This window comes from Panulirus ornatus, chromosome 1 (assembly GCF_036320965.1).
Source record: "Panulirus ornatus isolate Po-2019 chromosome 1, ASM3632096v1, whole genome shotgun sequence".
Taxonomy (NCBI): Eukaryota; Metazoa; Arthropoda; class Malacostraca; order Decapoda; family Palinuridae; genus Panulirus; species Panulirus ornatus.
This window is the reverse complement of record NC_092224.1, coordinates 43,155,581-43,182,336: the sequence shown is the minus strand read 5'-3', so window position 1 is coordinate 43,182,336 and position 26,756 is coordinate 43,155,581. Positions and strand designations below refer to the sequence as shown.

At 41.1% G+C, this 26,756-nt stretch overlaps 1 protein-coding gene across 2 annotated transcripts in view; it reads right to left on the bottom strand.

Annotated features, from left to right (window-relative positions):
• Positions 1–26,756, bottom strand: part of Top1 (topoisomerase 1) — a 439,511-nt gene that overhangs the window by 7,559 nt on the left and 405,196 nt on the right. For both annotated transcript variants that reach the window (XM_071662223.1, XM_071662230.1), the window contains exons 9-10: positions 18,893–19,135; positions 18,526–18,777 (exon numbers count right to left, since the gene is read on the bottom strand). In XM_071662223.1, the coding sequence (XP_071518324.1) occupies positions 18,526–18,777; positions 18,893–19,135 (495 nt within the window). The remainder of the gene's footprint in view (positions 1–18,525; positions 18,778–18,892; positions 19,136–26,756) is intronic.

Here is a 26,756-nt window from a genome sequence, read left to right as displayed (position 1 = left end):
TTTTGTCGCCTTCTATGACACCTAAGGAATGCGTGGGAAGTATTTTTTTGCCCCTATCTCCAGAGATCATGAGAGGCAAGTGTTTTGGGAGCAGCTGAATGAGTGTGTTAGTGGTTTTGATGCACGAGACCGGGTTATAGTGATGGGTGATTTGAATGCAAAGGTGAGTAATGTGGCAGTTGAGGGAATAATTGGTATACATGGGGTGTTCAGTGTTGTAAATGGAAATGGTGAAGAGCTTGTAGATTTATGTGCTCAAAAAGGACTGGTGATTGGGAATACCTGGTTTAAAAAGAGAGATATACGTAAGTATACATATAGGAGAGATGGCCAGAGAGCGTTATTGGATTACGTGTTAATTTGGATGTTAATGTGCTGAGAGGTGCAGCTGGAGGGATGTCTGATCATTATCTTCTGGAGGCGAAGGTGAAGATTTGTATGGGTTTTCAGAAAAGAAGAGAGAATGTTGGGGTGAAGAGAGTGGTGAGAGTAAGTGAGCTTGGGAAGGAGACTTGTGTGAGGAAATACCAGGAGAGACTGAATAAAGAATGGAAAAAGGTGAGAGCAAAGAAGGTAAGGGGAGTGGGGGAGGAATGGGATGTATTTAGGGAAGCAGTGATGGCTTGTGCAAAAGATGCTTGTGGTATGAGAATCGTGGGAGGTGGGCAGATTAGAAAGGGTAGTGAGTGGTGGGATGAAGAAGTAAGATTATTAGTGAAAGAGAAGAGAGAGGCATTTGGACGATTTTTGCAGGGAAATAACGCAAATGAGTGGAGATGTATAAAAGAAAGAGGCAGGAGGTCAAGAGAAAGGTGCAAGAGGTGAAAAAGAGGGCAAATGAGAGTTGGGGTGAGAGAGTATCATTAAATTTTAGAGAGAATAAAAAGATGTTTAGGAAGGAGGTAAGGAAAGTGCGTAAGACAAGGGAACAAATGGGAACTTCAGTGAAGGGGGCTAATGGGGAGGTGATAACAAGTAATGGTGAAGTGAGTATTTTGAAGGTTTGTTGAATGTGTTTGATGATAGAGTGGCAGATATAGGGTGTTTTGGTCGAGGTGGTGTGCAAAGTGAGGGTTCGGGAAAATGATTTCGTAAACAGAGGAGAGGTAGTAAAAGCTTTGCGGAAGACGAATGCCGGCAAGGCAGCAGGTTCGGATGGTATTGCAGTGGAATTTATTAAAAAAGGGGGTGACTGTATTGTTGACTGGTTGGTAAGGTTATCTAATGTATGTATCATTCATGGTGAGGTGCCTGAGGATTGACGGAATGCTTGCATAGTGCCATTGTACAAAGGCAAAGGGGATACGAGTGAGTGCTCAAATTACAGAGGTATAAGTTTGTTGAGTATTCCTGGTAAATCATATGGGAGGGTATTGATTGAGAGGGTGAAGGCATGTACAGAGCATCAGATTGGGGAAGAGCAGTGTGGTTTCAGAAGTGGTAGAGGATGTGTGGATCAGGTGTTTGCTTTGAAGAATGTATGTGAGAAATACTTAGAAAAGCAAATAGATTTGTATGTAGCATTTATGGATCTGGAGAAGACATATGATAGAGTTGGTACAGATGCTCTGTGGAAGGTATTAAGAATATATGGTGTGGGAGGCAAGTTGTTAGAAGCAGTGAAAAGTGATCGGTTCTCAGTGAATGTAGGTTTGTGGCAGGGGTGTGTGATGTCTCCATGGTTGTTTAATTTGTTTATGGATGGGGTTGTTAGGGAGGTGAATGAAGGAGTTTTGGTAAAAGGGGCAAGTATGCAGTCTGTTGTGGATGAGAGAGCTTGGGAAGTGAGTCAGTTGTTGTTCGCTGATGATACAGCGCTGGTAGCTGATTCATGTGAGAAATTGCAGAAGCTGGTGACTGAGTTTGGTAAAGTGTGTGAAAAAGGAAAGTTGAGAGTAAATGTGAATAAGAGTAAGGTTATTAGGTACAGTAGGGTTGAGGGTCAAATAAATTGGGAGGTAAGTTTGAATGGAGAAAAACTGGAGGAGGTGAAGTGTTTTAGATATCTGGGAGTGGATTTGGCAGAGAATGGAACCATGGAAGTGGAAGTGAATCATAGGGTAAGGGAGAAGGTGAAATTTATGGAAGCCTTGAAAAATGTGTGGAAGTCGAGAACATTATCTCGGAAAGCAAAAATGGGTATGTTTGAAGGAATAGTGGTTCCAACAATGTTGTATGATTGCGAGGCGTGGGCTATGGATAGAGTTGTGCGCAGGAGGGTGGATGTGCTGGAAATGAGATGTTTGAGGACAATATGTGGTGTGAGATGGTTTGATCGAGTAAGTAATGTAAGGGTAAGTGAGATGTGTGGTAATAAAGAGTGTGGTTGAGAGAGCAGAAGAGGGTGTTTTGAAATGGTTTGGTCACATGTGAGAATGAGTGAGGGAAGATTGACAAAGAAGATATATGTGTCGGAGGTGGAGGGAACGAGGAAAAGTGGGAGACCAAATTGGAGGTGGAAAGATGGAGTGAAAAAGATTTTGTGTGATCGGGGCCTGAACATGCAGGAGGGTGAAAGGAGGGCAAGGAATAGAGTGAACTGGATCGATGAGGTATACCGGGGTCGACGTGCTGTCAGTGGATTGAATCAGAGCATGTGAAGCGTCTGGGGTAAACCATGGAAAGTTCTGTGGGGCCTGGATGTGGAAAGGGAGCTGTGGTTTCGGGCATTATTGCATGACAGCTAGAGACTGAGTGTGAATGAATGGGGCCTTTGTTGTCTTTTCCTAGTGCTACCTCGCACACATGAGGGGGGAGGGGGATGGTATTCCATGTGTGGCGAGGTGGCGATGGGAATGAATAAAGGCAGCCAGTGTGAATTGTGTGCATGGGTATATATGTATGTGTCTGTGTGTGTATATACATGTGTACATTGAGATGTATAGGTATGTATATTTGCGTGTGTGGACGTGTATGTATATACACTGTGTATGGGAGTGGGTTGGGCCATTTCTTTCGTCTGTTTCCTTGCGCTACCTCGCAAACGCGGGAGACAGTGACAAAGCAAAATAAATAAATAAATAATATACATATTTCTGTGTGTGTGCGTGTGTGTGTGTTAGTGAGTGTGTAAGTAGTTTTGATGCACAAGACCGGGTTATAGTGATGGGTGATTTGAATGCAAAGGTGAGTAATGTGGCAGTTGAGGGAATAATTGGTGTACATGGGGTGTTCAGTGTTGCAAATGGAAATGGTGAAGAACTTGTAGATTTATTTGCTGAAAAAGAACTGGTGATTGGGAATACCTAGTTTAAAAAGAGAGATATACATAAGTATATGGCCAGAGATGGCCAGAGAGCATTATTGGAATACATGTTATTTGATAGGCACACGAAAGAGAGACTTTTGGATGTTAATGTGCTGAGAGGTGCAACTGGAGGGATGTCTGATTATTACATTGTTGAGGCAAAAATGAAGATTTGCAGAGGTTTTCAGGAAAGAAAAGAGAAGGTTGGGGTGAAGAGAGTGGTGAGAGTAAGGAAGCTTGGGAAGGAGACTTATGTGAGGAAGTACCAGGAGAGACTGAATACAGAATGGAAAAAGGTGAGAAGAAAGGACGTAAGGGGAGAGGGGGAAGAATAGGATGTATTTCGGGATCCAGTGATGGCTTGTGCAAAAGATGATTGTGGCATGAGAAGCGTCGTAGATGGGCAAATTAGAAAGGGTAGTGAGTGGTGGGATGAAGAAGTAAGATTATTAGTGAAAGAGAAGAGAGAGGCATTCGGACGATTTTTGCAGGAAAATAACGCAAATGACACGGAGATGTATAAGAGAAAGAGGCAGGAGGTCAAGAGAATGGTGCAAGAGGTGAAAAAGAGGGCAAATGAGAGAAGGGGTGAGAGAGTATCTATCATTAAATTTTAGGGAGAATAAGATGTTTTGGAAGGAGGTAAATAAAGTGTGTAAGACAAGGGAACAAATGGGAACATCAGTGAAGGGGCCTAATGGGGAAGTGATAACAAGTAGTGGTGATGTGAGAAGGAGATGGAGTGAGTATTTTGAAGGTTTGTTGAATGTGTTTGATGATAGAGTGGCAGATATAGGGTGTTTTGGTCGAGGTTGGGTGCAAAGTGAGAGGGTTAGGGAATATGATTTGGCAAACAGAGAAGAGATAGCAAAATCTCTGCAGAAGATGAAAGCTAGCAAGGCAGCGAGTTTGGATGGTATTGCAGTGTAAATTATTAAAAAATGGGGTGACTGTATGGTTGACTGGTTGGTAAGGTTATCTAATGTCTGTATGACTCATGGTGAGGTGCCTGAGGATTGGCGGAATGATTGCACAGTGCCACTGCACAAAGGCAAAGGGGATAAAAGTGAGTGCTCTTGTTGAGTATTCTTGGGAAATTATATGGGAGAGTATTGATTGAGAGCATTAAGGCATGTACAGAGCATCAGATTGAGGAAGAGCAATGTGGTTTCACAAGTGGTAGAGGATGTGGATCAGGTGTTTGCTTTGAAGAATGTATGTGAGAAATACTTAGAAAAGCAAATGGATTTGTATGTAGCATTTATGGATCTGGAGAAGGCATATGATAGAGTTGGTAGAGATGCTCTGTGGAAGGTATTTTATCGAGGATGTAAAGCATGTGTCCGTGTATGAAGAGAGGAAAGTTACTGGTTCTCAGTGAATGTTGATTTTCGGCAGGAGTGTGTTATGTCTCCATGGTTGCTTAATTTGTTTATGGATAGGGTTGTTAGGGAGGTGAATGCAAGAGTTTTGGAAAGAGGGGCAAGTTGTCTGTTGTGGATGAGAGAGCTTGGGAAGTGAGTCAGTTGTTAATCGCTGATGATACAATGCTGGTGGCTGATACGTGTGAGAAAATGCAGAAACTGGTGACTGAATTTGGTAAAATGTGTGAAAGAAGAAACCTGAGAGTAAATGTGAATAAGAGCAAGGTTACTAGGTACAGTAGGGTTGAGGGAGAAGTCAATTGGGAGGTAAGTTTGAATGGAGAAAAGCTGTAGGAAGTGAAAAGTTTTTGATATCTGACAGTGGATTTGGCAGCGGATGGAACCATGGAAGAGGAAGTGAATCATAGGGTGGGGGAGGGGGTGAAAGCTCTGGGAGTGTTGAAGAATGTGTGGAAGTTGGGAACATTATCTCGGAAAGCGAAAATGGGTATGTTTGAAGAAATAGTGGCTCCAACAAAGTTATATAGTTGCGAGGTGTGGGCTATAGATAGAGTTGTGCAGAGGAGGGTGGATGTGCTGGAAATGAGATGTTTGAGGACAATATGTGGTGTGAGGTGGTTTGATCGAGTAAGTAATAATAGGGTAAGAGAGATGTGTGGTAATAAAAAGAGTGTGGTTGAGAGAGAAGAGGGTGTTTTGAAATGGTTTGGTCACATGGAGAGAATGAGTGAGGAAAGATTGACAAAGAGGAAATAAGTGTCAGAGGTGGAGGGAACGAGGAGAAGTGGGAGACCAAATTGGAGGTGGAAAGATGGAGTGAAAAAGATTTTGAGTGATCGGGGCCTGAACATGCAGGAGGGTAAAAGGCGTTCAAGGAATAGAGTGATTTGGAATGATGTGGTATACCAGGGTTGATGTGCTGTCAATGGATTGAACCAGGGCATGTGAAGCATCTGGGGTAAACCATGGAAAGTTCTATGGGGCCTGGATGTGGAAAGGGAGCTGTGGTTCCAATGCATCATACATGACAGCTAGAGACTGAGTGTGAACGAATGTGGCCTTTGTTGTCTTTTCCTAGTGCTACCTCGCGCACATGCTGGGGGAGGGGGTTGTTATTTCAAGTGTGGCAGGGTGGCGTTGGGAATGAATAAAGGCAGACAGTATGAATTATGTACATGTGTATATATGTATATGTCTGCGTGTATATATATATGTTTACATTGAGATGTATAGGTATGTATATTTGCGTGTGTGGACGTGTATGTATATACACGTGTATGTGGGTGGGTTGGGCCATTCTTTCGTCTGTTTCCTTGTGCTATCTCGCTAACAAGGGAGACAGCAACAAAGCAAAATAATAATAAAATATATATATTTTTTTTTTTTCATACTGTTCGCCATTTCCCGCGATAGCGAGGAAATATATATATATTATTATATATTTATATTTTGCTTTGTCGCTGTCTCCCGCGTTAGCGAGGTAGTGCAAGGAAACAGACGAAAGAATGGCTCAACCCAACCACATACACATGTATATACATACACGTCCACACACAGCACATATACATACCTATACATCTCAATGTATACATATATATACACACACACATATACATGTATACACATGTATATAATTTATACTGTCTGCCTTTATTCATTCCCATCGCCACCCCGCCACACATGGAATAACGATACCCTCCCCCCTCATGTGTGCGAGGTAGCACTAGGAAAAGACAACAAAGGCCCCATTCGTTCACACTCAGTCTCTAGCTGTCATGTAATAATGCACCGAAAGCACAGCTCCCTTTCCACATCCAGGCCCCACAGAACTTTCCATGGTTTACCCCAGACGCTTCACATGCCCTAGTTCAATCCATTGACAGCATGTCGACCCCGGTATACCACATCGTTCCATTTCACTCTATTTCTTGAACGCCTTTCACCCTCCTGCATGTTCAGGCCCCGATCACTCAAAATCTTTTTCACTCCATCTTTCCACCTCCAATTTGGTCTCCCACTTCTCCTCGTTCCCTCCACCTCTGACACATATATCCTCTTGGTCAATCTTTCCTCACTCATGTGACGAAACCCATATATATATATATATATATATATATATATATATATATATATATATATATATATATATATATATATATGGAAGAAGGAGTCATGCGGGGAGTGCTCATCCTCCTCGAATGCTCATATTAGGGTGTCTAAATGTATGTGGATGTAACCAAGATGAGAAAAAAGGAGAGATGGGTAGTATGCTTGCGGAAAGGAACCTGGATCTTTTGGCTTTGAATGAAATGAAACTCAAGGGTAAAGGGGAAGAGTGGTTTGGGAATGTCTTGGGAGTGAAGTCAGGGTTTAGTGACAAGACGAGAACAGGGGAAGGAGTAGCACTACTCCTGAAACAGGAGTGGTGGGAAAATGTGATAGAGTGTAAGAAAGTAAACTCTAGATTGATATGGGTAAAACTGAAAGTGGATGGAGAGAGATGGGTGACTATTGGTGCATATGCACCTTGGCATAAGAAGATCATGAGAGGCAAGCATTTTGGGAGCAGCTGAGTGAGTGTGTTAGTAGTTTTGAGGCATGAGACCAGGTTATAGTGATGGGTGATTTGAATGCAAAGGTGAGTAATGTGGCAGTTGAGGGAATAATTGGTGTACATGGGGTGTTCAATGTTGTAAATGGAAATAGTGAAGAGCTTGTAGATTTATGTGCTGAAAAAGGACTGGTGATTGGGAAAACCTGGTTTAAAAAGAGATATACATAAGTATTCGTATGTAAGTAGGAGAGACTGCCAGAGAGTGTTATTGGATTACGTGCTAATTGATAGGTGCGCAAGAGATTTTTGGATGTTAATGTGTTGAGAGGATCAGCTGGATGGATGTCTGAAATGTGGATGTGGAGTTGAAAGTGAAGATTTGTAGAGGTTTTCAGAAGAGAGAATGTTGGGGTGAAGAGAGTGGAGAGAGTAAGTGAGCTTGGGAAGGAGACTTGTGTGAGGAAGTACCAGGAGAGAATGAATACAGAATGGAGTGAAAAGATGGAGTGAAAAAGATTTTCAGTGATGTGGGCCTGAACATGCAGATGGGTGAAAGGCATGCAAGGAATAGAGTGAATTGGAACGATGTTGTATAGCGGGGTCGACGTGCTGTCAATGGATGGAACCAGGTGAGAAGAAAGGACGTAAGGGGAGTGGGGGAGGGATGAGATGTATTTAGGGAAGCAGTGATGGCATGTGCAAAAGATGCTTGTGGCATGAGAAGCGTCGTAGATGGGCAGATTAGAAAGGGTAGTGAGTGGTGGGACGAAGAAGAAAGATTATCAGTGAAAGATAAGAGATAGGCATTTGGACAATTTTTGCAGGGAAATAATGCAAATGACTGGGAGATGTATAAAAGAAAGAGGCAGCAGGTCAAGAGAAAGGTGCAAGAGGTGAAAAAGAGGGCAAGTGATAGTTGGGGTGAGAGAGTATCATTAAATTTATAGGGAGAATGAAAAGATGTTTTGGAAGGAGGTAAATAAAGTGCGTAAGACAAGGGAACAAATGGTAACATCAGGGAAGGAGGTTAATGGGGAGGTGATAACAAGTAGTGGTGATGTGAGGAGATGGAGTGAGTATTTTGAAGGTTTGTTGAATGTGTTTGAGGATAGAGTGGCAGATATAGGTTGCTTTGGTCGAAGTGGTGTGCAAAGTGAGAGGGTTACGGAGAATGATTTGGTAAACAGAGAATAGGTAGTAAAAGCTTTGAGGAAGATGAAAGCTGGCAAGGCAGCAGGTTTGGATGATATTGCAGTGGAATTTATTAAAAAAGGGGGTGACGGTATTGTTGACTGGTTGGTAAGGTTATCTAATATATGTATGACTCATGGTGAGGTACCTGAGGATTGGCGTAATGATTGCATAGTGCCACTGTATAAAGGCAAAGGGGATAAAAGTGAGTGCTCAAATTACAGAGGTATAAGTTTGTTGAGTATTCCTGGGAAATTATAAGGGAGGTTATTGATTGATAGGGTGAAGGCATGTACAGAGCATCAGATTGGGGAAGAGCAGTGTGGTTTCAGAAGTGGTAGAGGATGTGTGGATCAGGTGTTTGCTTTGAAGAGTGTATGTAAGAAATACTTAGAAAAGTCAATGGATTTGTATGTAGCATTTATGGATCTGGAGAAGGCATATGAGAAAGTTGAGAGAGATGCTCTCTGGAAGGTATTAAGAATAAATGGTGTGGGAGGAAAGTTGCTATAAGCAGTGAAAAGTTTTTATCAAGGATGTAAGGCATGTGTATGTGTAGGAAGAGAGGAAAGTGATTGGTTCTCAGTGAATGTTGGTTTGCGGCAGGGGTGTGTGATGTCTCCATGGTTGTTTAATTTGTTTATGGATGGGGTTGTTAGGGAGGTGAATGCAAGAGTTTTGGAAAGAGGGGCAAGTATGCCGTCTGTTGTGGATGAGAGAGCTTGGGAAGTGAGTCAGTTGTTGTTCGCTGACAATACAGCACTGGTGGCTGACTCTGGTGAGGAACTGCAGAAGCTGGTGACTGAGTTTGGTAAAGTGTGTGAAAGAAGAAAGCTGAGAGTAAATGTGAATAAGAGCAAGGTTATCAGGTACAGTAGGGTTAAGGGACAAGTCAATTGGGAGGCAAGTTTGAATGGAGAAAAACTGGAGGAAGTGAAGTGTTTTAGATATCTGGGAGTGGATTTGGCAGCGGATGGAACCATGGAAGCGGAAGTGAATCATAGGGTGGGGGAGAGGGCAAAAGTTCTGGGAGTGTTGGAAAATGTGTGGAAGTCGAGAACGTTATCTTGGAAAGCAAAAATGGGTATGTTTGAAGGAACAGTAGTTCCAACAATGTTATATGGTTGTGAGGCATGGGCTATAGATAGAGTTGTGCGGAGGATGGTGGATGTGCTGGAAATGAGATGTTTGAGGACAATATGTGGTGTGAGGTGGTTTGATCGAGTAAGTAATGAAAGAGTAAGAGAGATGTGTGATAAAATGAGTGTGGTTGAGAGAGTAGAAGAGGGTGTTTTGAAATGGTTTGGTCACATGGAGAGAATGTGTGAGGAAAGATTTACAAAGAGGATATATCTGTCAGAGGCGGAGGGAACGAGGAGAAGTGGGAGACCAAACTGGAGGTGGAAAGATGGAGTGAAAAAGATTTTCAGTGATGTGGGCCTGAACATGCAGACGGGTGAAAGGCATGCAAGGAATAGAGTGAATTGGAACGATGTTGTATAGCGGGGTCGACGTGCTGTCAATGGATTGAACCAGGGCATGTGAAGCGTCTGGGGTAAACCATGGAAAGTTTTGTGGGGCCTGGATGTGGAAAGGGAGCTGTGGTTTAAGTGCATTATACATGACAGCTAGAGACGGAGTGTGAACAAATGTGGCCTTTGTTGTCTTTTCCTAGCGCTACCTTGTGCACAAGCAGGGGGAGGGGGGTTGTCATTTCATGTGTGGCTGGGTGGCGATGGGAATGAAAAGGGCAGACAGTATGAATTATGTACATGTGTATATGTCTGTGTGTGTATATATATGTATATGTTGAGGTGTATAGGTATGTATATGTGCGTGTCTGGACATGTATGTAAATACATGTGTGTGTAGGTGGGTTGGGCCATTCTTTCGTATGTTTCTTTGCACTACCTCGCTAACGCAGGAGACAGCAACAAAGTATAATGAAAAAATAATAATAAATAATATACAGTGATGGGTGCTTTGAATGCAAAGGTGAGTAATTTGGCAGTTGAGGGAATAACTGGTGGACATGGGGTTTTCAGTGTTGTAAATGGAAATGATGAAGAGCTTGTAGATTTGTGTGCTGAAAGAGGACTGTTGATTGGGAATACCTACTTTAAAAAGAGATATATACATAAGTATATTTGTGTAAGTAGGAGAGATGGCCAGAGAGCGTTACTGGTTTACGTGTTAATTGATAGGCGCGTGAGAGAGACTTTAGTATGTTAAAAGCGATGAGAGGTGCAACTGGAGGGATATCTGATCATTATCTGGTGAAGGTGAAGATTTGTAGAGGTTTTCAGAAAAGAAGAAAGGATGTTGGGGTGAAGAGAATGGTGGGAGTGAGCGAGCTTGGGAAGGAGACTTGTGTGAGGAAGTAACAGGAGAGACTGAGTGCAGAATGGAAAAAGGTGAAAGCAAAGGACGTAAGGGGAGTGGGGGAGGAATGGAATGTATCTAGGGAAGCAGTGATGGCTTGCACAAAAGATGCTGGTGGCATGAGAAGCCTGGGAGGTGGGCAGATTAGAAAGGGTAGTGAGAGGTGGGATGAAGGAGTAATATTATTAGTGAAAGAGAAGAGAGAGGAATTTGGACGAGTTTTGTAGGGAAATAGTGCAAATGAATGGGAGATGTATAAAAGAAAGAGGCAAGAGGTCAAGAGAAAGGTGCAAGAGGTGAAAAAGAGGGCAAATGAGAGTTGGGGTAAGAGAGTATCATTAAATTTTAGGGAAGGAGGTAAATAGTGTAAGACAAGAGAACAAATAGGAACATCAGTGAAGGGGTTAAATGGGGAGGTAATAACAAGTAGTGGTGATGTGAGAATGAGATGGAGTATTTTGAAGGTTTGTAGAATGTGTTAGATGATAGAGTGGCAGATATAGGGTGTTTTGGTTGAGGTGGTGTGCAAAGTGAGATGGTTATGGAGAATCATTTGGTAAATAGAGGAGGTAGTGAAAGCTTTGCGAAAGATGGAAGCCGGCAAGGCAGTAGGTTCGGATGATATTGCAGTAGAATTTATTAAAAAAGGGGGTGACTGTTATTGACTGGATGGTAAGGATATTCAATGTATGTATGGCTCATGATGAAGTGCCTGAGGATTGGTGGAATGCATGCATAGTACCACTATACAAAGGCAAAGGGGATAAAGGTGAGTGTTCAAATTGAAGAGGTACAAGTGTATTGAGTATTCCTGGGAAATTATATGGGAGGGTACTGATTGAGAGGGTTAAGGTATGTACAGAGCATCAGATTGGTGAAGTGTTTTAGATACCTGGTAGGGTTAAGGTATGTACAGAGCATAAGATTGGTGAAGTGTTTTAGATATCTGGGAGTGGATTTGGCAGCAGATGGAACCATGGAAGTGGAAGTGAGCCACAGGGTGAGGGAGGGAGTGAAAGCAAAAATGGGTGTGTTTGAAGGAGTAGTGGTTCCAACAATTCTATATGGTTGCGAGGCATGGGCTGTGTGGAGAAGGGTGGATGTGTTGGAAAAGAGATGTTTGAGGACAATATGTGGCATGAGCTGGTTTGATCAAGTAAGTAATGAAAGGGTAAGAGAGATGTGTGGTAATAAAAAGTGTGTGGTTGAGAGAGCAGAAAAGGGTGTTTTAAAATGGTTTGGTCACACAGAGAGAATGAGTAAGGAAAGATTGACAAAGAGGATATATGTGTCAGAGGTGGAGGGAACGAGGAGAAGTGGGAGACCAAATTGGAGGTGAAAGGAAGGTGTGAAAAAGACTTTGAGTGATTGGGGCCTGAACATGCAGGAGGGTGAAAGGCATGCAAGGAATAAAGTGAATTGGAACAATGTAGTATACTGGGGTAGATGTGCTGTCAATGGATTGAACCAGGGCATGTGAAGCATCCGGGGTAAAACACTGAAAGTTTTGTGGGGCCTGGATGTGGAAAGAGAGCTGTTCTTTTGGTGCATTGTACATGACAGCTAAGAGACTGAGTGTGAACAAATGTGGCGTTTGTTGTCTTTTCCTAGCACTACCTCGCACACGTGCGGGGGGAGAGGGTTGTCATTTCATGTGAGGCAGGGTGGCAATGGGAATAAATAAAGGCAGCAAGTATGAATTATGTGCATGTGTATATATGGCTATGTCTGTGTATGTATATGTATGTATGTCTGTAGGTATATACATGTACATGTTGAAATGTATAGGTATGTATATGTGCATGTGTGGACGTGTATATTTATACATGTGTATGTGGGTGGAACGGGCCATTCTTTTGTCTGTTTCCTTGTGCTACCTTGCTGACGTGGGAGAAGGTGACAAAGTATAATAGATAAATAAATATATGAGCATATTCCTGTAAGTCCACAGGGAAAATGAAACACAATAATTTCCCAAGTGCACTTTCCTGTAATAATCACATCATCAGGGGAGACACGAGAAAAATATAAGTCAGTTGATATACATGGAAGAGACGAAGCTAAGACGCCATTTTTAAACATATGATTCAATCACAGGGATTAATGAGAGGACAAGAGCAAATGAAGGAGTAGCACTCCTTCTGAAGTAAGAGTTGTGGAAAGATGTGATAGAATGTATTATAGGAAACTCTAAGATTATGATATGGGTCATGAGAAGAAAGATCATGAGAGGCAAGTGTTTTGGGAGCAACTGAGTGAGCGTGTTAGCAGCTTTGATGCACGAGACCAGGTTATAGTGATGGGTGATTTGAATGCAAAAGTGAGTAATGTGGCAGTTGAGGGTATAATTGGAGTACATTGGGTATTCAGTGCTGTGAATGAAAATAGAAGAGCTTGTGGATTTGTATTCTCAAAATGGACTGGTGATTGTGAATAACTGGTTTAAAAAGTGAAATATACATAAGTATACGTATGAGTTGAAAAAATGGCCAGAGGGCATTACAGTATTACGTGCTAACTGATAGGCAAGTAAAATAGCAACTTTTGAAAGTTAATGTGCTGAGAGGGGCAGCTGGAGGGATGCCTGATTACTATCTTGTGGAAGCGAAGGTGAAGATTTGTAGAGGATTTCATAGAGGAAGAGAGCATGTTGAGGAGAAGAGAGTGGTGAGAGTAAGTGAGCTTGGAAAGGAGAGTTATGTGAGGAATTACCATGAGATATTGAGTGCATAAGACGTAAGGGGAGTGACAGCTTTTAAAAAAGATACATGTGAAATGAGAATGGTGGGAGGTGGGCAGATTAGAAAGGGTAGTGAATGGTGGGGTGAGGAAGTGGGAGGCGTTTGGACAATTTTTGCAAGGAAGTAATGCAAATGACTAGATGTATAAAAGACAGCGCAGGTCCAGAGAAAGGAGCAAGAGGTGAAAAAGGGGGCAAATGAGAGTTGGGGTGAGAGAGTATCATTAAATTTCAGAAGAATAAAAAGATGTTTTGGAAGGAGGTAAATAAAGTGCATAAGACAAGAGAACAAATCGGTGAAGGGGGAAAGTATGGAGGTAATAACAAGTAGTGATGAAGTGAGAAGGAGATGGAGTGAATATCTTTAAGGTTTGTTTAATGTGTTTGATGACAAGAGTCGCAGATATAGGGCATTTTGGTCAGGGTGGTGAGCAAAGTGAGAGAGTTGGGGAGAATGATTTGGTAAACAGAGAAGAGGTAGTGAAAGCTTTGCAGAAGATGCAAGCCAGCAAGTACAGAGAGTTTGGATGGTATTGCAGCGAAATTTATCAAAAAAGGGGGTGACTGTGTAGTTGATTGGTTGGTAAGGATATTCAATGTATGTATGGATCATGGTGAAGTACCTGCGCATTGGCGGAATGCATGCATAGTGCCATTGTACAAAGGCAAAGGAGATAAAGGTGAGTGTTCAAATTACAGAGGCATAGGTTTGTAGAGTATTCCTGGGAAATCATATGGGAGGCTATTGACTGAGAGGGTGAAGGCATGTACAGAGCATCAGATTGGGGAAGAGCAGGGTAGTTTTAGTAGTAGCAGAGGATGTGTGGATAAGGTGTTTGCTTTGAAGAATGTATGTGAGAAATACTTAGAAAAACAGATGGATCTGGAGGAGGCATATGATAGGGTGGATAAAGATGCTTTGTGGAAAGTTTTAAGAATATATGGTGTGGAAGGTAAGCTGCTAGAAGCAGTGAAGAGTTTTTACCTAGGATGTAAGGCATGTGGACATGTAGAAAGAGAGGAAAGTGATTGGTTCCTAGAGAACTTCAGTTTGTGGTAGGGGTGCGGGATGTCTCCGTGGTTTTTAACGTGTTTATGAATGGGGTGGTTGGAGAGGTGACTGCAATAGTCTTGGAGAGGGCTTGGGAAGTGAGAAACTGCAGTTGGTGATTGAGTTTGGTAAAGTGTGTGAAAGAAGAAAGTTGAGAGTAAATGTGAATAAGTAGGGTTGAGGGACAAGTTAAATGGGACGCAAGTTTGAATGGAGAAAAACTGGAGGAAGTAAGTCACAGGGTGGGTGCGGGAGTGAAGGTTCTGGGAGCGTTGAAGAATGTGTGGAAGATGAGAACGTTATCTGGGAGAGCAAAAATGGGTATGTCTGAAGGAATAGTGGTTCCAACAATGTTATATGGTTGCGAGGCACTGGCTATAGATAGGGTTGTGTGGTGGAGGGTGGATGTGTTGGAAATGAAATGTTTTGAGGACAATATATGGTGTGAGGTGGTTTGACTGAGTTAGTAATGAAAGGGTAAGAGAGATGTGTGGTAATAAAAAGAGTGTGGCTAAGAGAGCAAAAGAGGGTGTGTTGAAGTGGTTTGGACACATGGAGAGAATGAGTGAGGAAAGATTGACAAAGAGGATATATGTGTCAGAGGTGGAGGGAAGGAGAAGCGGGAGACCAAATTGGAGGTGGAAGGATGGAGTGAAAAAGATTTTGAGCGATCAGGACCTGAACATACATGAGGGTGAAAGGCTTGCAAGGAATAGAGTGAATTGGAACAATGTGGTATACCGGGGTCAACGTGCTCTCAATGGATTGAACCAGGGCGTGTGAAGCATCTGGGGTAAACGTCTGAGGAGCTTGGACATGGAAAGGGAGATGTGGTTTCACTGAATGTGGCCCTTTTTGTTGTTCCTGGCGCTGTGTGTGTGTGTGTGTGTGTGTGTGTGTGTGTGTGTGTGTGTGTGTGTGTGTGTGTGTGTGGGTGGGTGGCTATTTCGTGTGTGGTGGGGTGGCGAGAGAACAGACATGTATATGTCTGTGTATGTATACGTTGAAATGTATATGTATGTAAATGTGCGAGTGAGCGTTTATGTATATACGTGCAAGTGGGTGGGGTGGGATATTCCTTGTCTGTTTGCTTGCATTACCTAGCTAACACGGGAGACGGCGGTTAAGTATAATACAATAAATATAATCTAATTCTCACTCCAAGAATCTTTTAATCTTTATGGGGCTTACCAGTACTTAAGGAAGACAATTGGGTGGTAAGTGTTTGGTTTCTTCCTTTTGGTAGTGGCACCATGGCACATAAAGGTCCTTGGCATACCTTGAAATAATGTTTACAGTGCTGTTAGGGATGGGTAATATCGTGAGAATGAACAGAAAAGAGTGACGTGTTTGTCTGAGAGCTGAGTAATGCTTCTAAATAAAGACCATATCAAATTTCGTGCCCCAATTTCAGACCATGTATCGACTTTGGGTGGTGACTGAGGAGGAAGTACATGATAATTTCTCCCCACACTTAGTCATCTTTCTATACAAATCAACAGACTTTGGCTAGATGACCATGTGGATGATCCTCAATTTTCATGACAATTATGCTCTGACTTTTTCACCATCAAAAGTTGACCAAGATGAGGTACAAGGTTTTTCAAGCAAAAATTGGTGGCAGTGATGCCATTGCCTACCTGACCTTAACAATACTACATCTGGCTGATGATGGACATAATTTAACAAATCTATAGTTTTGTTGTACCGAAAAAATTATCAATGAATCATACTGATAAGATCAAGAAAGGATTTATTACATAAAACAATATCTATGCATCTGACACCTGTTCCCTTCACAAACTTGCTCAAGGTAAAAAAGTTTCCATTACTGAACTTGTGTTGCTTTTTAGCGTTTAGTGTCTCATACTTAAAAGGCCACTGGCATTGGGCAACTCTAGTACAGTGTTTTCAGAGGTTCCCACCAAGAACTATTATCTAATGTTCCACTATCTAGTAATCAACAGTTCAGTGTAGGTAAAAGCCCTCAGGCCTTCCTCTCCCATGTTTTAATGTCTTGCACTGAAACATCTAAAAACTTCCCATTATTACAGTGAAAGTAGCAAAGGAAAAAATACATCTGAAGTAGTCTTTTTAGGGGTTATATGAATATCTTTGAAACTGTAAGGATAATTACATCTGAACAACTCGAAAACATGTGAATTCTGGGGGCTGAAATGGATGACTTTGTAGGACATTAAGGGATTAAGACCGAGTTGAGAGGGCACCTGTTTAGATCTAGGCAATTAATTTTAGTATGTGTCCTTTAATTGTTATATTCATTAAGGGTAGGGGATCTATGAGTGAAGTGTGAGGAAGGTGTAAGCTATTTTTTCTACTTAGTGGCTGGTGGTTACTTATAGAGTGATTTGGGTAATTACCTACATGCAGAGTGTGGAGAGGGAGTTTTTACAATCATGGGGTCCCATCCTTGAATGCATTATACTATCATAAAACCTTTCCACTTTACGTATGTTATCTGCATTAACCATGTCTCAGTCATTCTGCTCCATTCATCCAAGACTCTTATACTGTGTAAAGTATTTCTTTACACCCTTTATAATAAGTTCCTTATTTAATTTCATAATACATCCCCTGGTTGCTCTATCCCTATACCTCTTTATAAACTTTACACTGTCCATACCATCGATCTCTCTGTCCATACTGTGATCAGCCTTTTCCTGTAACTTTGTTGCCCTCCTATTGACCTTTTCTTTTACGTTGTTGCATAAAACTGAGTGCTGAGCACACTGAGGTGGGATTGTACTAGAATGATCTTTGTTTCATGGTCTTAGGATGATCTCTGTTTCATGGTGTAAGTGTTGAATGTCGATAGTCGGTGTACATTCTGTGATTATTCCGAGTGCTCCATTTTGCATGATTTGCAGCTTTGTTTTATTTGCTTTCAAGAGGGTGGAAGACATGACAAATTATGTGTATTTTAAATTATGTGTATTTTAAGAATGGATGAACAGTAAGTTTAAAGTTACTAAAGGATTATTTTTCTAGTCCACATCTTATTCAAGTCAGTGCTCAAATGGCATTTAGTTTGTGTTGATATTTCTAGTTTTGGGAATAAATGATATTCGTGTTGTATGTGATGCCTTGAATTGGTGGGTGTTCCATTCAGTGGGAGTGACACTCCAAGCAAGGTGACTGGAGGATGTGAGCACAATTCATGTCTGTTTGGGGCTTAAGAGAATGACAAGACTTTGATGGAGATGCATAAATTCTAAGTGAGCCATTGATCTGAATGTGTAACATAGTTGATGATACATATTCTCATAGTTAATGTGTTGTTATGTGACTGTTTTGTGTTTTGGTTTACCAGAGGTACTGGGGAGTCAAATTTGAGACTGAAAAAAATACTTGTTGGGGAACTTCAGTGAAAAGCTTAAGTTTTTCAGAGGTGTAATGATTGCAAGTGAGTGCCACAGCAGTTGGCTTGGTAGTATTTAAATTCTGCTGCATGCATGTTTGCCATTCCCCCTTGTCAGCAAGGTAGCTTAAGAAACAGGAGAAATAGCCTCATTTGCTTACACAGACACTGTGACTGTCATGAATAATGCAATGAAACTACACCTAAGAGAGTTCTTTAAGGTTTTAATTTCACTGCTTGTATTAGTGGGAATGAAGAGTAGATAGGAGCAAGGATCTAGAAATACTTCCATTCTGCAGTATCAGATTCTGAAAAAGAAAGTGGAGAAAAAATGAGCAATGCAAGTATTTTTCCTAGAGGGCTCAGTTCCTGATGATACTTGAACTATAGTGGGAAAGGCAAGCACATAAATGAGAGACAGATATAGACATAAACAGAGAAAAATAGAGATAAGAGAGAGGCAAAGATAAGTAAATATGGATATAAAAGCGGAGACAAATCGATTAATAAACACAATGACAAATAGATAGATAGTTTGACACTTCATAGATAGACAGATGGAGAGAGAATCCTTAAAAACAGATATGACACCTTACATTTAGACGATCAAAGAGATCGTTTCCATCTTCCTTGTTTTCCATGAAAAGTTGTAGGTTCTTGAATACCCTTCTTTCAACACTAACTTCATTATAGTAGCGGATTGAATCTTTACCCAGGAAATCAAATACTACGACATATTCTTTGCCGTCCTTTTCCTCATGAAGAGATATGTGTTCTACACGTAGAGAGCAGCAACCCACAGTATCTGCCTGGTCTTCATCCTTTTCATTACCTGCTCGAAGAGCCAGCTGTATTAAAAATAAAAACATTAAAGATTAATGAGTTGTTCTAAAGTTACACACTTTCAAAACAAAGGTATACACACTAATATGATTCTTGATACTTACAATAATGAGAACTCACCTTATCAATGAAATACAAAGCAACTGCTCGTTGCCTTATTCGCATCTCTTTACTCTTCCAATCTATTCTGTACTGTTCACGAATTTGGTCCACACACTTGTGCAATCTGCGAGCTGTTTCATATTTCTGCCAATCCTTTTCACCTTTGAGTTTGGATGCAGCATTGAGCATGACATACTTGGTCTGTCCTTGAACATTTTCCACCCAACATGCCAACCATGTAACTGTGGGATCTGCTCTCACCTGCAAACACTTGTCTTCTTAATACTTGCTACATGAAACAATATGAAACATATCCGAGATTATCATTAACCAAATGTTACATCCCAGATTTTCCGTCTTCATTATTTGTCCTTAATGTTAAGTCATAAATTATGTATGCTCTCATACTTCACATCCATTATCTATTAATCAACCATCATTAACTCCATTCCCAATTTCATAAATCCCTAACACAAATCCGTTACCCATTTCAAGAGTGACACACTAACACAAACGTTTCTTTCTCATGTTAAAAACCTGATTTATTAAGTGTCACTGATGTCTCCATTCACACTATCTTTATACACAAAATGCTTTCACTGAAACTGATACCCAATTATTCCTTTAACTTCTCTTCCAAAATCTTTCTATCCTGCAGACCACCTTTCTTTGTAGCCTCTACATTAATGAAATAACTATACAACTTTATGACCATACTGTCTACTGCTACACATTTCACATCATCTTTTTAATAACCTGTTCACACCACACATCCTTATTGGTATCCTCCTAATACCAATTACCCTATGTAACAGCAACAAAGTATAATAAAAAGAATAAATAAAAAATAAGTCATTTATCTCTACTGATAGTATTTTTAACAATTCTGATTTATTATTTACACAAGTTTTACAATTCTATATCAGAACTGGTGTAAGTGAAACCAGCTTGCAAATCAAAGAATGGAAGTGAAGAGGATTAAGGGACAGTATATTACTCCCAACACTAACCTACACAACCAAAACATGGATATGGAATGAGTCACAGAGGTCAAGAATCTAGGCTGTGGAAATGAGCTATTTGAGAGGATTATGTGGTGTGACTAGATGGAATGAAGAAAGAAATGATGGGGTGTACGAAAGATGTGGTATGGCAGGGAATGCAAAGGGAATGAATTCTGGTGTGGTAGGGTAGGTTACACAATACTTTTGAGGTGATTTGTGCATCTGGAAAGAATGCAAGACTGGGAGATTACAAGGAGAGTGTATGATAGTACAATTAAAGGGGTGAAAGGAAGACCACCTGTGACACTGGGAAATAGAGTGGAGGAATACAGTGAAAGAATGCATCGAATGGTGTATGCGAGGGAGGCATGTACAGACAGGGATAAGTGGAATTTCTGGAGGGAATTGGCATCAGAGATATAGAGATATAGATAATGAACACTCAAGAGGGCATTCAAATGTCCTTTTGGATGTAGAGGAACCTCTAGATTGATATGTCTCATTCTTGAAAATGGTCGCATAAATCAAAAACAAGTAAATCAAATAATGCAACTAAAGGAGATTAAATGGGTTTCATTACTTCTAAATCAATCCAGTTCAATCCACAAAAAAAACCACAAAAACCCAAATTCCTCAATAATGATCATGAAGGTTGTTGGGAAATTTTTGACAGTAACATCACCATCTTGATGCTGTGGCTATCATAGCATTTTCTAAATTTTGCAAACCAACCTGGAACTGCTTGAAATGTCTTCGTTGTCCTTCCATTGCCAATTCACAAACATAAACATGCTGACAAGAACGTTTTCATCAGTTTGATGCTTGATTCATATGCTCAAATTCCTTTAATTCTCTCCATAATCAGACTTCAGGAATATGAGGTCTTGGATGCACGAATAATGTTCCACTCTTGCCACTCTCCTATATCTTCTCTGCGCTTTCACAACTAACAAACAGTCCATAAAGAAGATTCACTAAGTTCAAGTACACGCTTAATATCAACTGTTCATTCACCTGTCTCGCAACATTTGAGCAAATCAATTATAATCTCGTTGGTGATGGCCTTACATAAGAACTTCAAAAATGCTTCATGAGCAATATACAGTGTAGGAAGAGAGGAAAGTGATTGGTTCTCAGTGAATGTAGGTTTGCGGCAGGGGTGTGTGATGTCTCCATGGTTGTTTAATTTGTTTATGGATGGGGTTGTTAGGGAGGTGAATGCAAGAGTTTTGGAAAGAGGGGCAAGTATGAAGTCTGTTGGGGATGAGAGAGCTTGGGAAGTGAGTCAGTTGTTGTTCGCTGATGATACAGCGCTGGTGGCTGATTCATGTGAGAAACTGCAGAAGCTGGTGACTGAGTTTGGTAAAATGTGTGAAAGAAGAAAGTTAAGAGTAAATGTGAATAAGAGCAAGGTTATTAGGTACAGTAGGGTTGAGGGTCAAGTCAATTGGGAGGTGAGTTTGAATGGAGAAAAACTGGAGGAAGTGAAGTGTTTTAGATATCTGGGAGTGGATCTGGCAGCGGATGGAACCATGAAAGCGGAAGTGGATCATAGGGTGGGGGAGGGGGCGAAAATTCTGGGAGCCTTGAAGAATGTGTGGAAGTCGAGAACATTATCTCGGAAAGCAAAAATGGGTATGTTTGAAGGAATAGTGGTTCCAACAATGTTGTATGGTTGTGAGGCGTGGGCTATGGATAGAGTGGTGCGCAGGAGGATGGATGTGCTAGAAATGAGATGTTTGAGGACAATGTGTGGTGTGAGGTGGTTTGATCGAGTAAGTAACGTAAGGGTAAGAGAGATGTGTGGAAATAAAAAGAGCGTGGTTGAGAGAGCAGAAGAGGGTGTTTTGAAATGTTTTGGGCACATGGAGAGAATGAGTGAGGAAAGATTGACCAAGAGGATATATGTGTCGGAGGTGGAGGGAACGAGGAGAAGAGGGAGACCAAATTGGAGGTGGAAAGATGGAGTGAAGAAGATTTTGTGTGATCGGGGCCTGAACATGCAGGAGGGTGAAAGGAGGGCAAGGAATAGAGTGAATTGGAGCGATGTGGTATACCGGGGTTGACGTGCTGTCGGTGGATTGAATCAGGGCATGTGAAGCGTCTGGGGTAAACCATGGAAAGCTGTGTAGGTACGTATATTTGCGTGTGTGGACGTATGTATATACATGTGTATGGGGGTGGGTTGGGCCATTTCTTTCGTCTGTTTCCTTGCGCTACCTCGCAAACGTGGGAGACAGCGACAAAGCAAAAAAAAAAAAAAAAAAAAAGTAATACAAAAAAATTGTATCACTCCGTGACTATAGACTGTACCTGTGCCATGCATACACACACTTCTTGCAAGGTGCTGGCAATGCCAGCCCAAAGATGATCTTATTATTCTAAACTTAGGCCCAGTAGAAACAGAGTGCATTATTCTAAAAATGGTGTAAAGCAAACATACATGAACCATGAGGTACCTGTACCTGAAAGTACCACACTAAGAAAGCATGACATTCATGTTAAAGACACACCCAATTAGGAACAAGCCTCATGAAATAAAGAAGGATAACTGAACTTGGAAATGTTGAACTGCCAGCACCTCCATACGCCTTGCTTTTTGTCACTGTGAAGAAATAGGTTGTAAAATATTTTGAAGTGATTTTAAGGAGGTTGATTTCAGCAACTGTGCACGATGCCACATCGATTCCTGATCAAGAAGAGAATTCTACAAGGTTTGCTAAAGACATGTTTTTCTAAAAGAGATCTAACAAAAGGTTATTGGCAAGTGTTTAAACTTTTGACTACATGGCTTTTATCAGTTTTGTACTATGCCACTTGGTTTAGTTAAGACTGCAACAGGTGTTATTCATAAAAGGCAAAATCTGCTAAGGAGAATGAAAGGTTCATATAATTTCAAAGATCATGCTTTGATTAATTCTTGCAGGCGAGATGAGAAGCTACCAACTTTCAACAAATGCTGATTACATCAAACAAATATTACAGTTCGACCAAATAGGTGTGTCAATGGTTGTGAAATGGAATTTAGGAGTCAGAAAGTTGGCCAGAGTCAGCTAGAACCACTCCATGATAAACTCAAAGCAATTAAAGAGGCTCCAAAACTTAGGACAAAGCTTTCTTAGGATAACAGGTTTGTAGTGAATTCTGCCACTAAAGCTACAATGTTAACTAACAATATTTGGTAGCAAGAACCAAATACAGAGAGACCCCTATATCTGCAATGTTAACTAACAATATTTGGTAGCAAGAACCAAATACAGAGAGACCCCTATACCTGACAAGATATGCTCTTGAATAACATTCAGAAAGCAAAAAATTCATTTAAAGGAGTCATCTTAACAAGGTGCCTGTGAACTTGTATTCCTGAGTGTTATTTCTTACCTTAGTAAGTGCTATAGAATGGCTTCCTTAGGTAACAGTTTTTGCTCTGCAGATCTTATGGTGTTTTACTGATGATGACAAAGTTATTATTATGAATACCACATGAAACTAAATCTAATAAACATTCACATGTTTGTTTGAACTTGCCGTGCTGTTAATCACAATTGCTGTGTTAGGACAATGCTCTGCTCTCCACCTTCCTCTCCGCTGCGAACAATAGCATTAGTAGTGGAGTCAAGAAGCCATGTTCCTCATGTACTGGTGAAGGGCAAGAAGCCTTGCTCTTCATGTAATGATAAGATGAAGAGCCCTGTCCTCAGATACTGCTGGAGGAGGCAAGAAATCCTATTCCTCAGACACTGGTGGGGGGAGTGAGAAGCCTTGTTCCTTAGGTAATGGTGGAGGAGGTGAGAAACCCTATTCCACAGATACTAATGGGGGAGGCAAAAGGCTTTGTTTCTCAGGGAGATAGAGGAGCCTTATTCCTTAGTACTGGTGGGGAAGCTATGAACACTGTTCCTAAGGAATTAGTGGGGTAAGCCATGTTCCTCAGGTACTGGTAGGAAAGGCGAGGAACCTTGTTCCTCGAGTACTTGTGAGATACGCCTTGTTCCCTAAGTGCTGGTTCCTCAGCCTCAGCATTGTTTCTTAGGTACTAGTGGGGTAAACAAGTTGCCTCATTCCTTAGGTACTGGTGGAGGAGGAGAGGAGCTTTTTTTTCCCAGGTACTGGAGAGAGGGAGATAAGAGCTTTATTCCTCACATACTGGTCTGGCAGCCAAAGAATCTTTTTCTTCAGATACTGGCAGGTTAAGCATGAAGTACTGTTCCTCAGGTACTGGCAGAGGAAGTGAGGTGTCTTGTTCTGGTGATATTAGTGAGGGAAGCAAGGAGCCTTGGTCCTTAAATGCTGCTGGGGAAGCGGGAAGGGGACCAAGGATACTGCTTGGGGAGGTGAAGAATCTGTTCCTTATGAACAAGAGAGAAAAGGCACAGTCATATACTTTGGCTTCCTTTAAAAAATTCACCAAAGTCACCAGCATTTTTACATTAACATTTTCATCTAAAACTTTCTCCATTACTTTTATCCCTTCCACTGTTACTACGGTATATAATTCACATTTGACTGGGGCTCCTATATCTTCAACTTTCTATTAGTACATTCCACGGTAATACTGCAAACGCTATTAACACATACAGGGGCAAGTCTATGAAGTGACCATGGGTCAAAACAGTGTGACCAATCATCAATTGGCAAAGGATTGCCTCAATGGAGAATCCTATTGAAGGAGAAATGACATCCTTCAAAATCTCTTTTTATCCTCTGTTGTTTGTAATATATTCTTTAAGGCTTCCAGGTCCCATCTAACTTGCAATTAGCATCTTAAAATAATTCATTCTGCTCATAAATTCACCGAGCCTCTGCATCAATATTACTGATACAGTGTCCAGGCCATCAGCAAAATTCTCTGCTTTTACATTTCTTTATGGGAGATTGTTCCTCTGTTTGTTCAAGAAGCCTAAAAACCAGACAATTTTGTAGTAAATACGGAAAATTCTATTGGCAGGTTTGTTATTAAGATTCTTCTATAACAACAGCAAAGCTTACACCTTCATCACATTTTGAGTCTGACTGAAAAGGTTACAGTAGTTGGAGAATTCCACATTTTTGCTGTTCCAGTAAAGGAGGAGGTATCTTAATGATCAATCCTCAAGTGGCAGGGACACATGAAGGTAAAGAGAACAGATATAAAAAATGTGGTTATGAGGAGTGGCGAAGGATGAGTGGGTCACATTTTTGCTTTAAAAAATGTGAAAAATAATTAAGAGAAATGGAATTTCTGGATCTAAAGAAAGCATATGATAGGTTTGGGAGAGATACCTTACGGAAGGTCTTATGGTGTATGGTGTGGGAGGAAAGCTACTATAGGCATAATACCTAGTGATGCCTTTGGGGATCTTCACCCTTCACAGTTTGGGATGGGCCTAGGCTGCTGGATTGGGTTGCTGGTCAACCATGCAGTTGGAAGCTGCAGTGTACAGGCTACATAGCACCCACAGCATGGCTGGTCTGGCATACTTCGATAGCAGGCAAGGTGTTGGGAAGCTTTGAGCCCTGATGTTTGTGTTTTCTCTTTCCGTAAAAATTGTACCTTTGGATTCAGAGGTAGTATTTTCAGTCTTCTGTGTCTGTCATACAAGTATGTCATACAAGTAGGTTGTTATTTTGGAATGAAACTTGGGAACTAAAGCTTCAAGGATTTTCCAGGTATAAATGTTTACTGTGTTCATTAAAGGTTAGTTAATTAGACATTATTACTTTGAGGTCTTTCACATAATTAATCTGGTTTATGATAGCATCTGCATATGTCCAGTACAGGGACCTCTTAATCTACCAGTCTTTGATTTACACCATTCTCAGAATAAAGTGCACAGCCCATTTACACTTTTAAATTTACATGGGTTCAAATTTGGAATAACATGATCACCATTTGGATGGAAGGATGGTGGCATGGCGTTGCCAGTGCCATGCAAGAAGCAAGTGTAAGCAAAGCGTTGATACAGTCTATAGTCACAAAGTGCTACAGTGTACCATATATTACATATGTTTTGCCTTTGTTTCATGCCATCAAAGCATACTTTAAGTTCTCCACACATCCTCTACCACTTCTAAGATGCTCTGTACATGCATTCACTCTCTCAATGAATACCCTCCCATACAATTTTCCAGGAATACTCAACACATTTATGACTCTGTAGTTAGAGCATGCACCTTTATCCCCTTTGCCTTTAAACAATGGCACTATACATGCATTCCATCAATCCTTAGGCACTTCACCATGATCCATACATACAATGAATATCCTTACCAACCAATCAATGACACATTCACTCCCTTTATCAATATATTCAACTGCAATACCATCCAAACCCGTCGCCTTGCCAGATTTCATCTTCTTCACCAAACCACTCATCATGATTCTAAATTTCACACACCACCCTCACCAAAACACCAAACATCTGCCACTAACTCCATTACTACCGGTTATCCTCCCCCCCCACCCTCCCACCTTGCCCCCGTCACTGATGTTCCCATTATTCATCTCCTTCCAAAATATCTTTTTTATTCTCCCTAAAGTTTAATGATACCCTTGCACTTTTCTCTTGACCTCCTGCTGCTTCCTCTTATACATCTCTCAGTCATTTGCACTTCTTCCATATAAATATCATCAAATTGCCTCTCTTTTCTATTTCACTAACAACTTTACTTCTTTATCCCATCACTCACTACCCTTTCTAATCTATCCCATTTCTCACCTTTCTCATACCAAACGCATCTTTTGCATATGCCATTACTGCTTCCCTAAATACATCCTATTCCTCACCCACTCCCCTCACTTCAGAGTAATCTGACCACTGTCTTCTCCCTAACGTTCTATCTCATTTTTTGAAAACCTCTATAAATCTTCACTTTCACCTCCACAATCTAGTGAACAG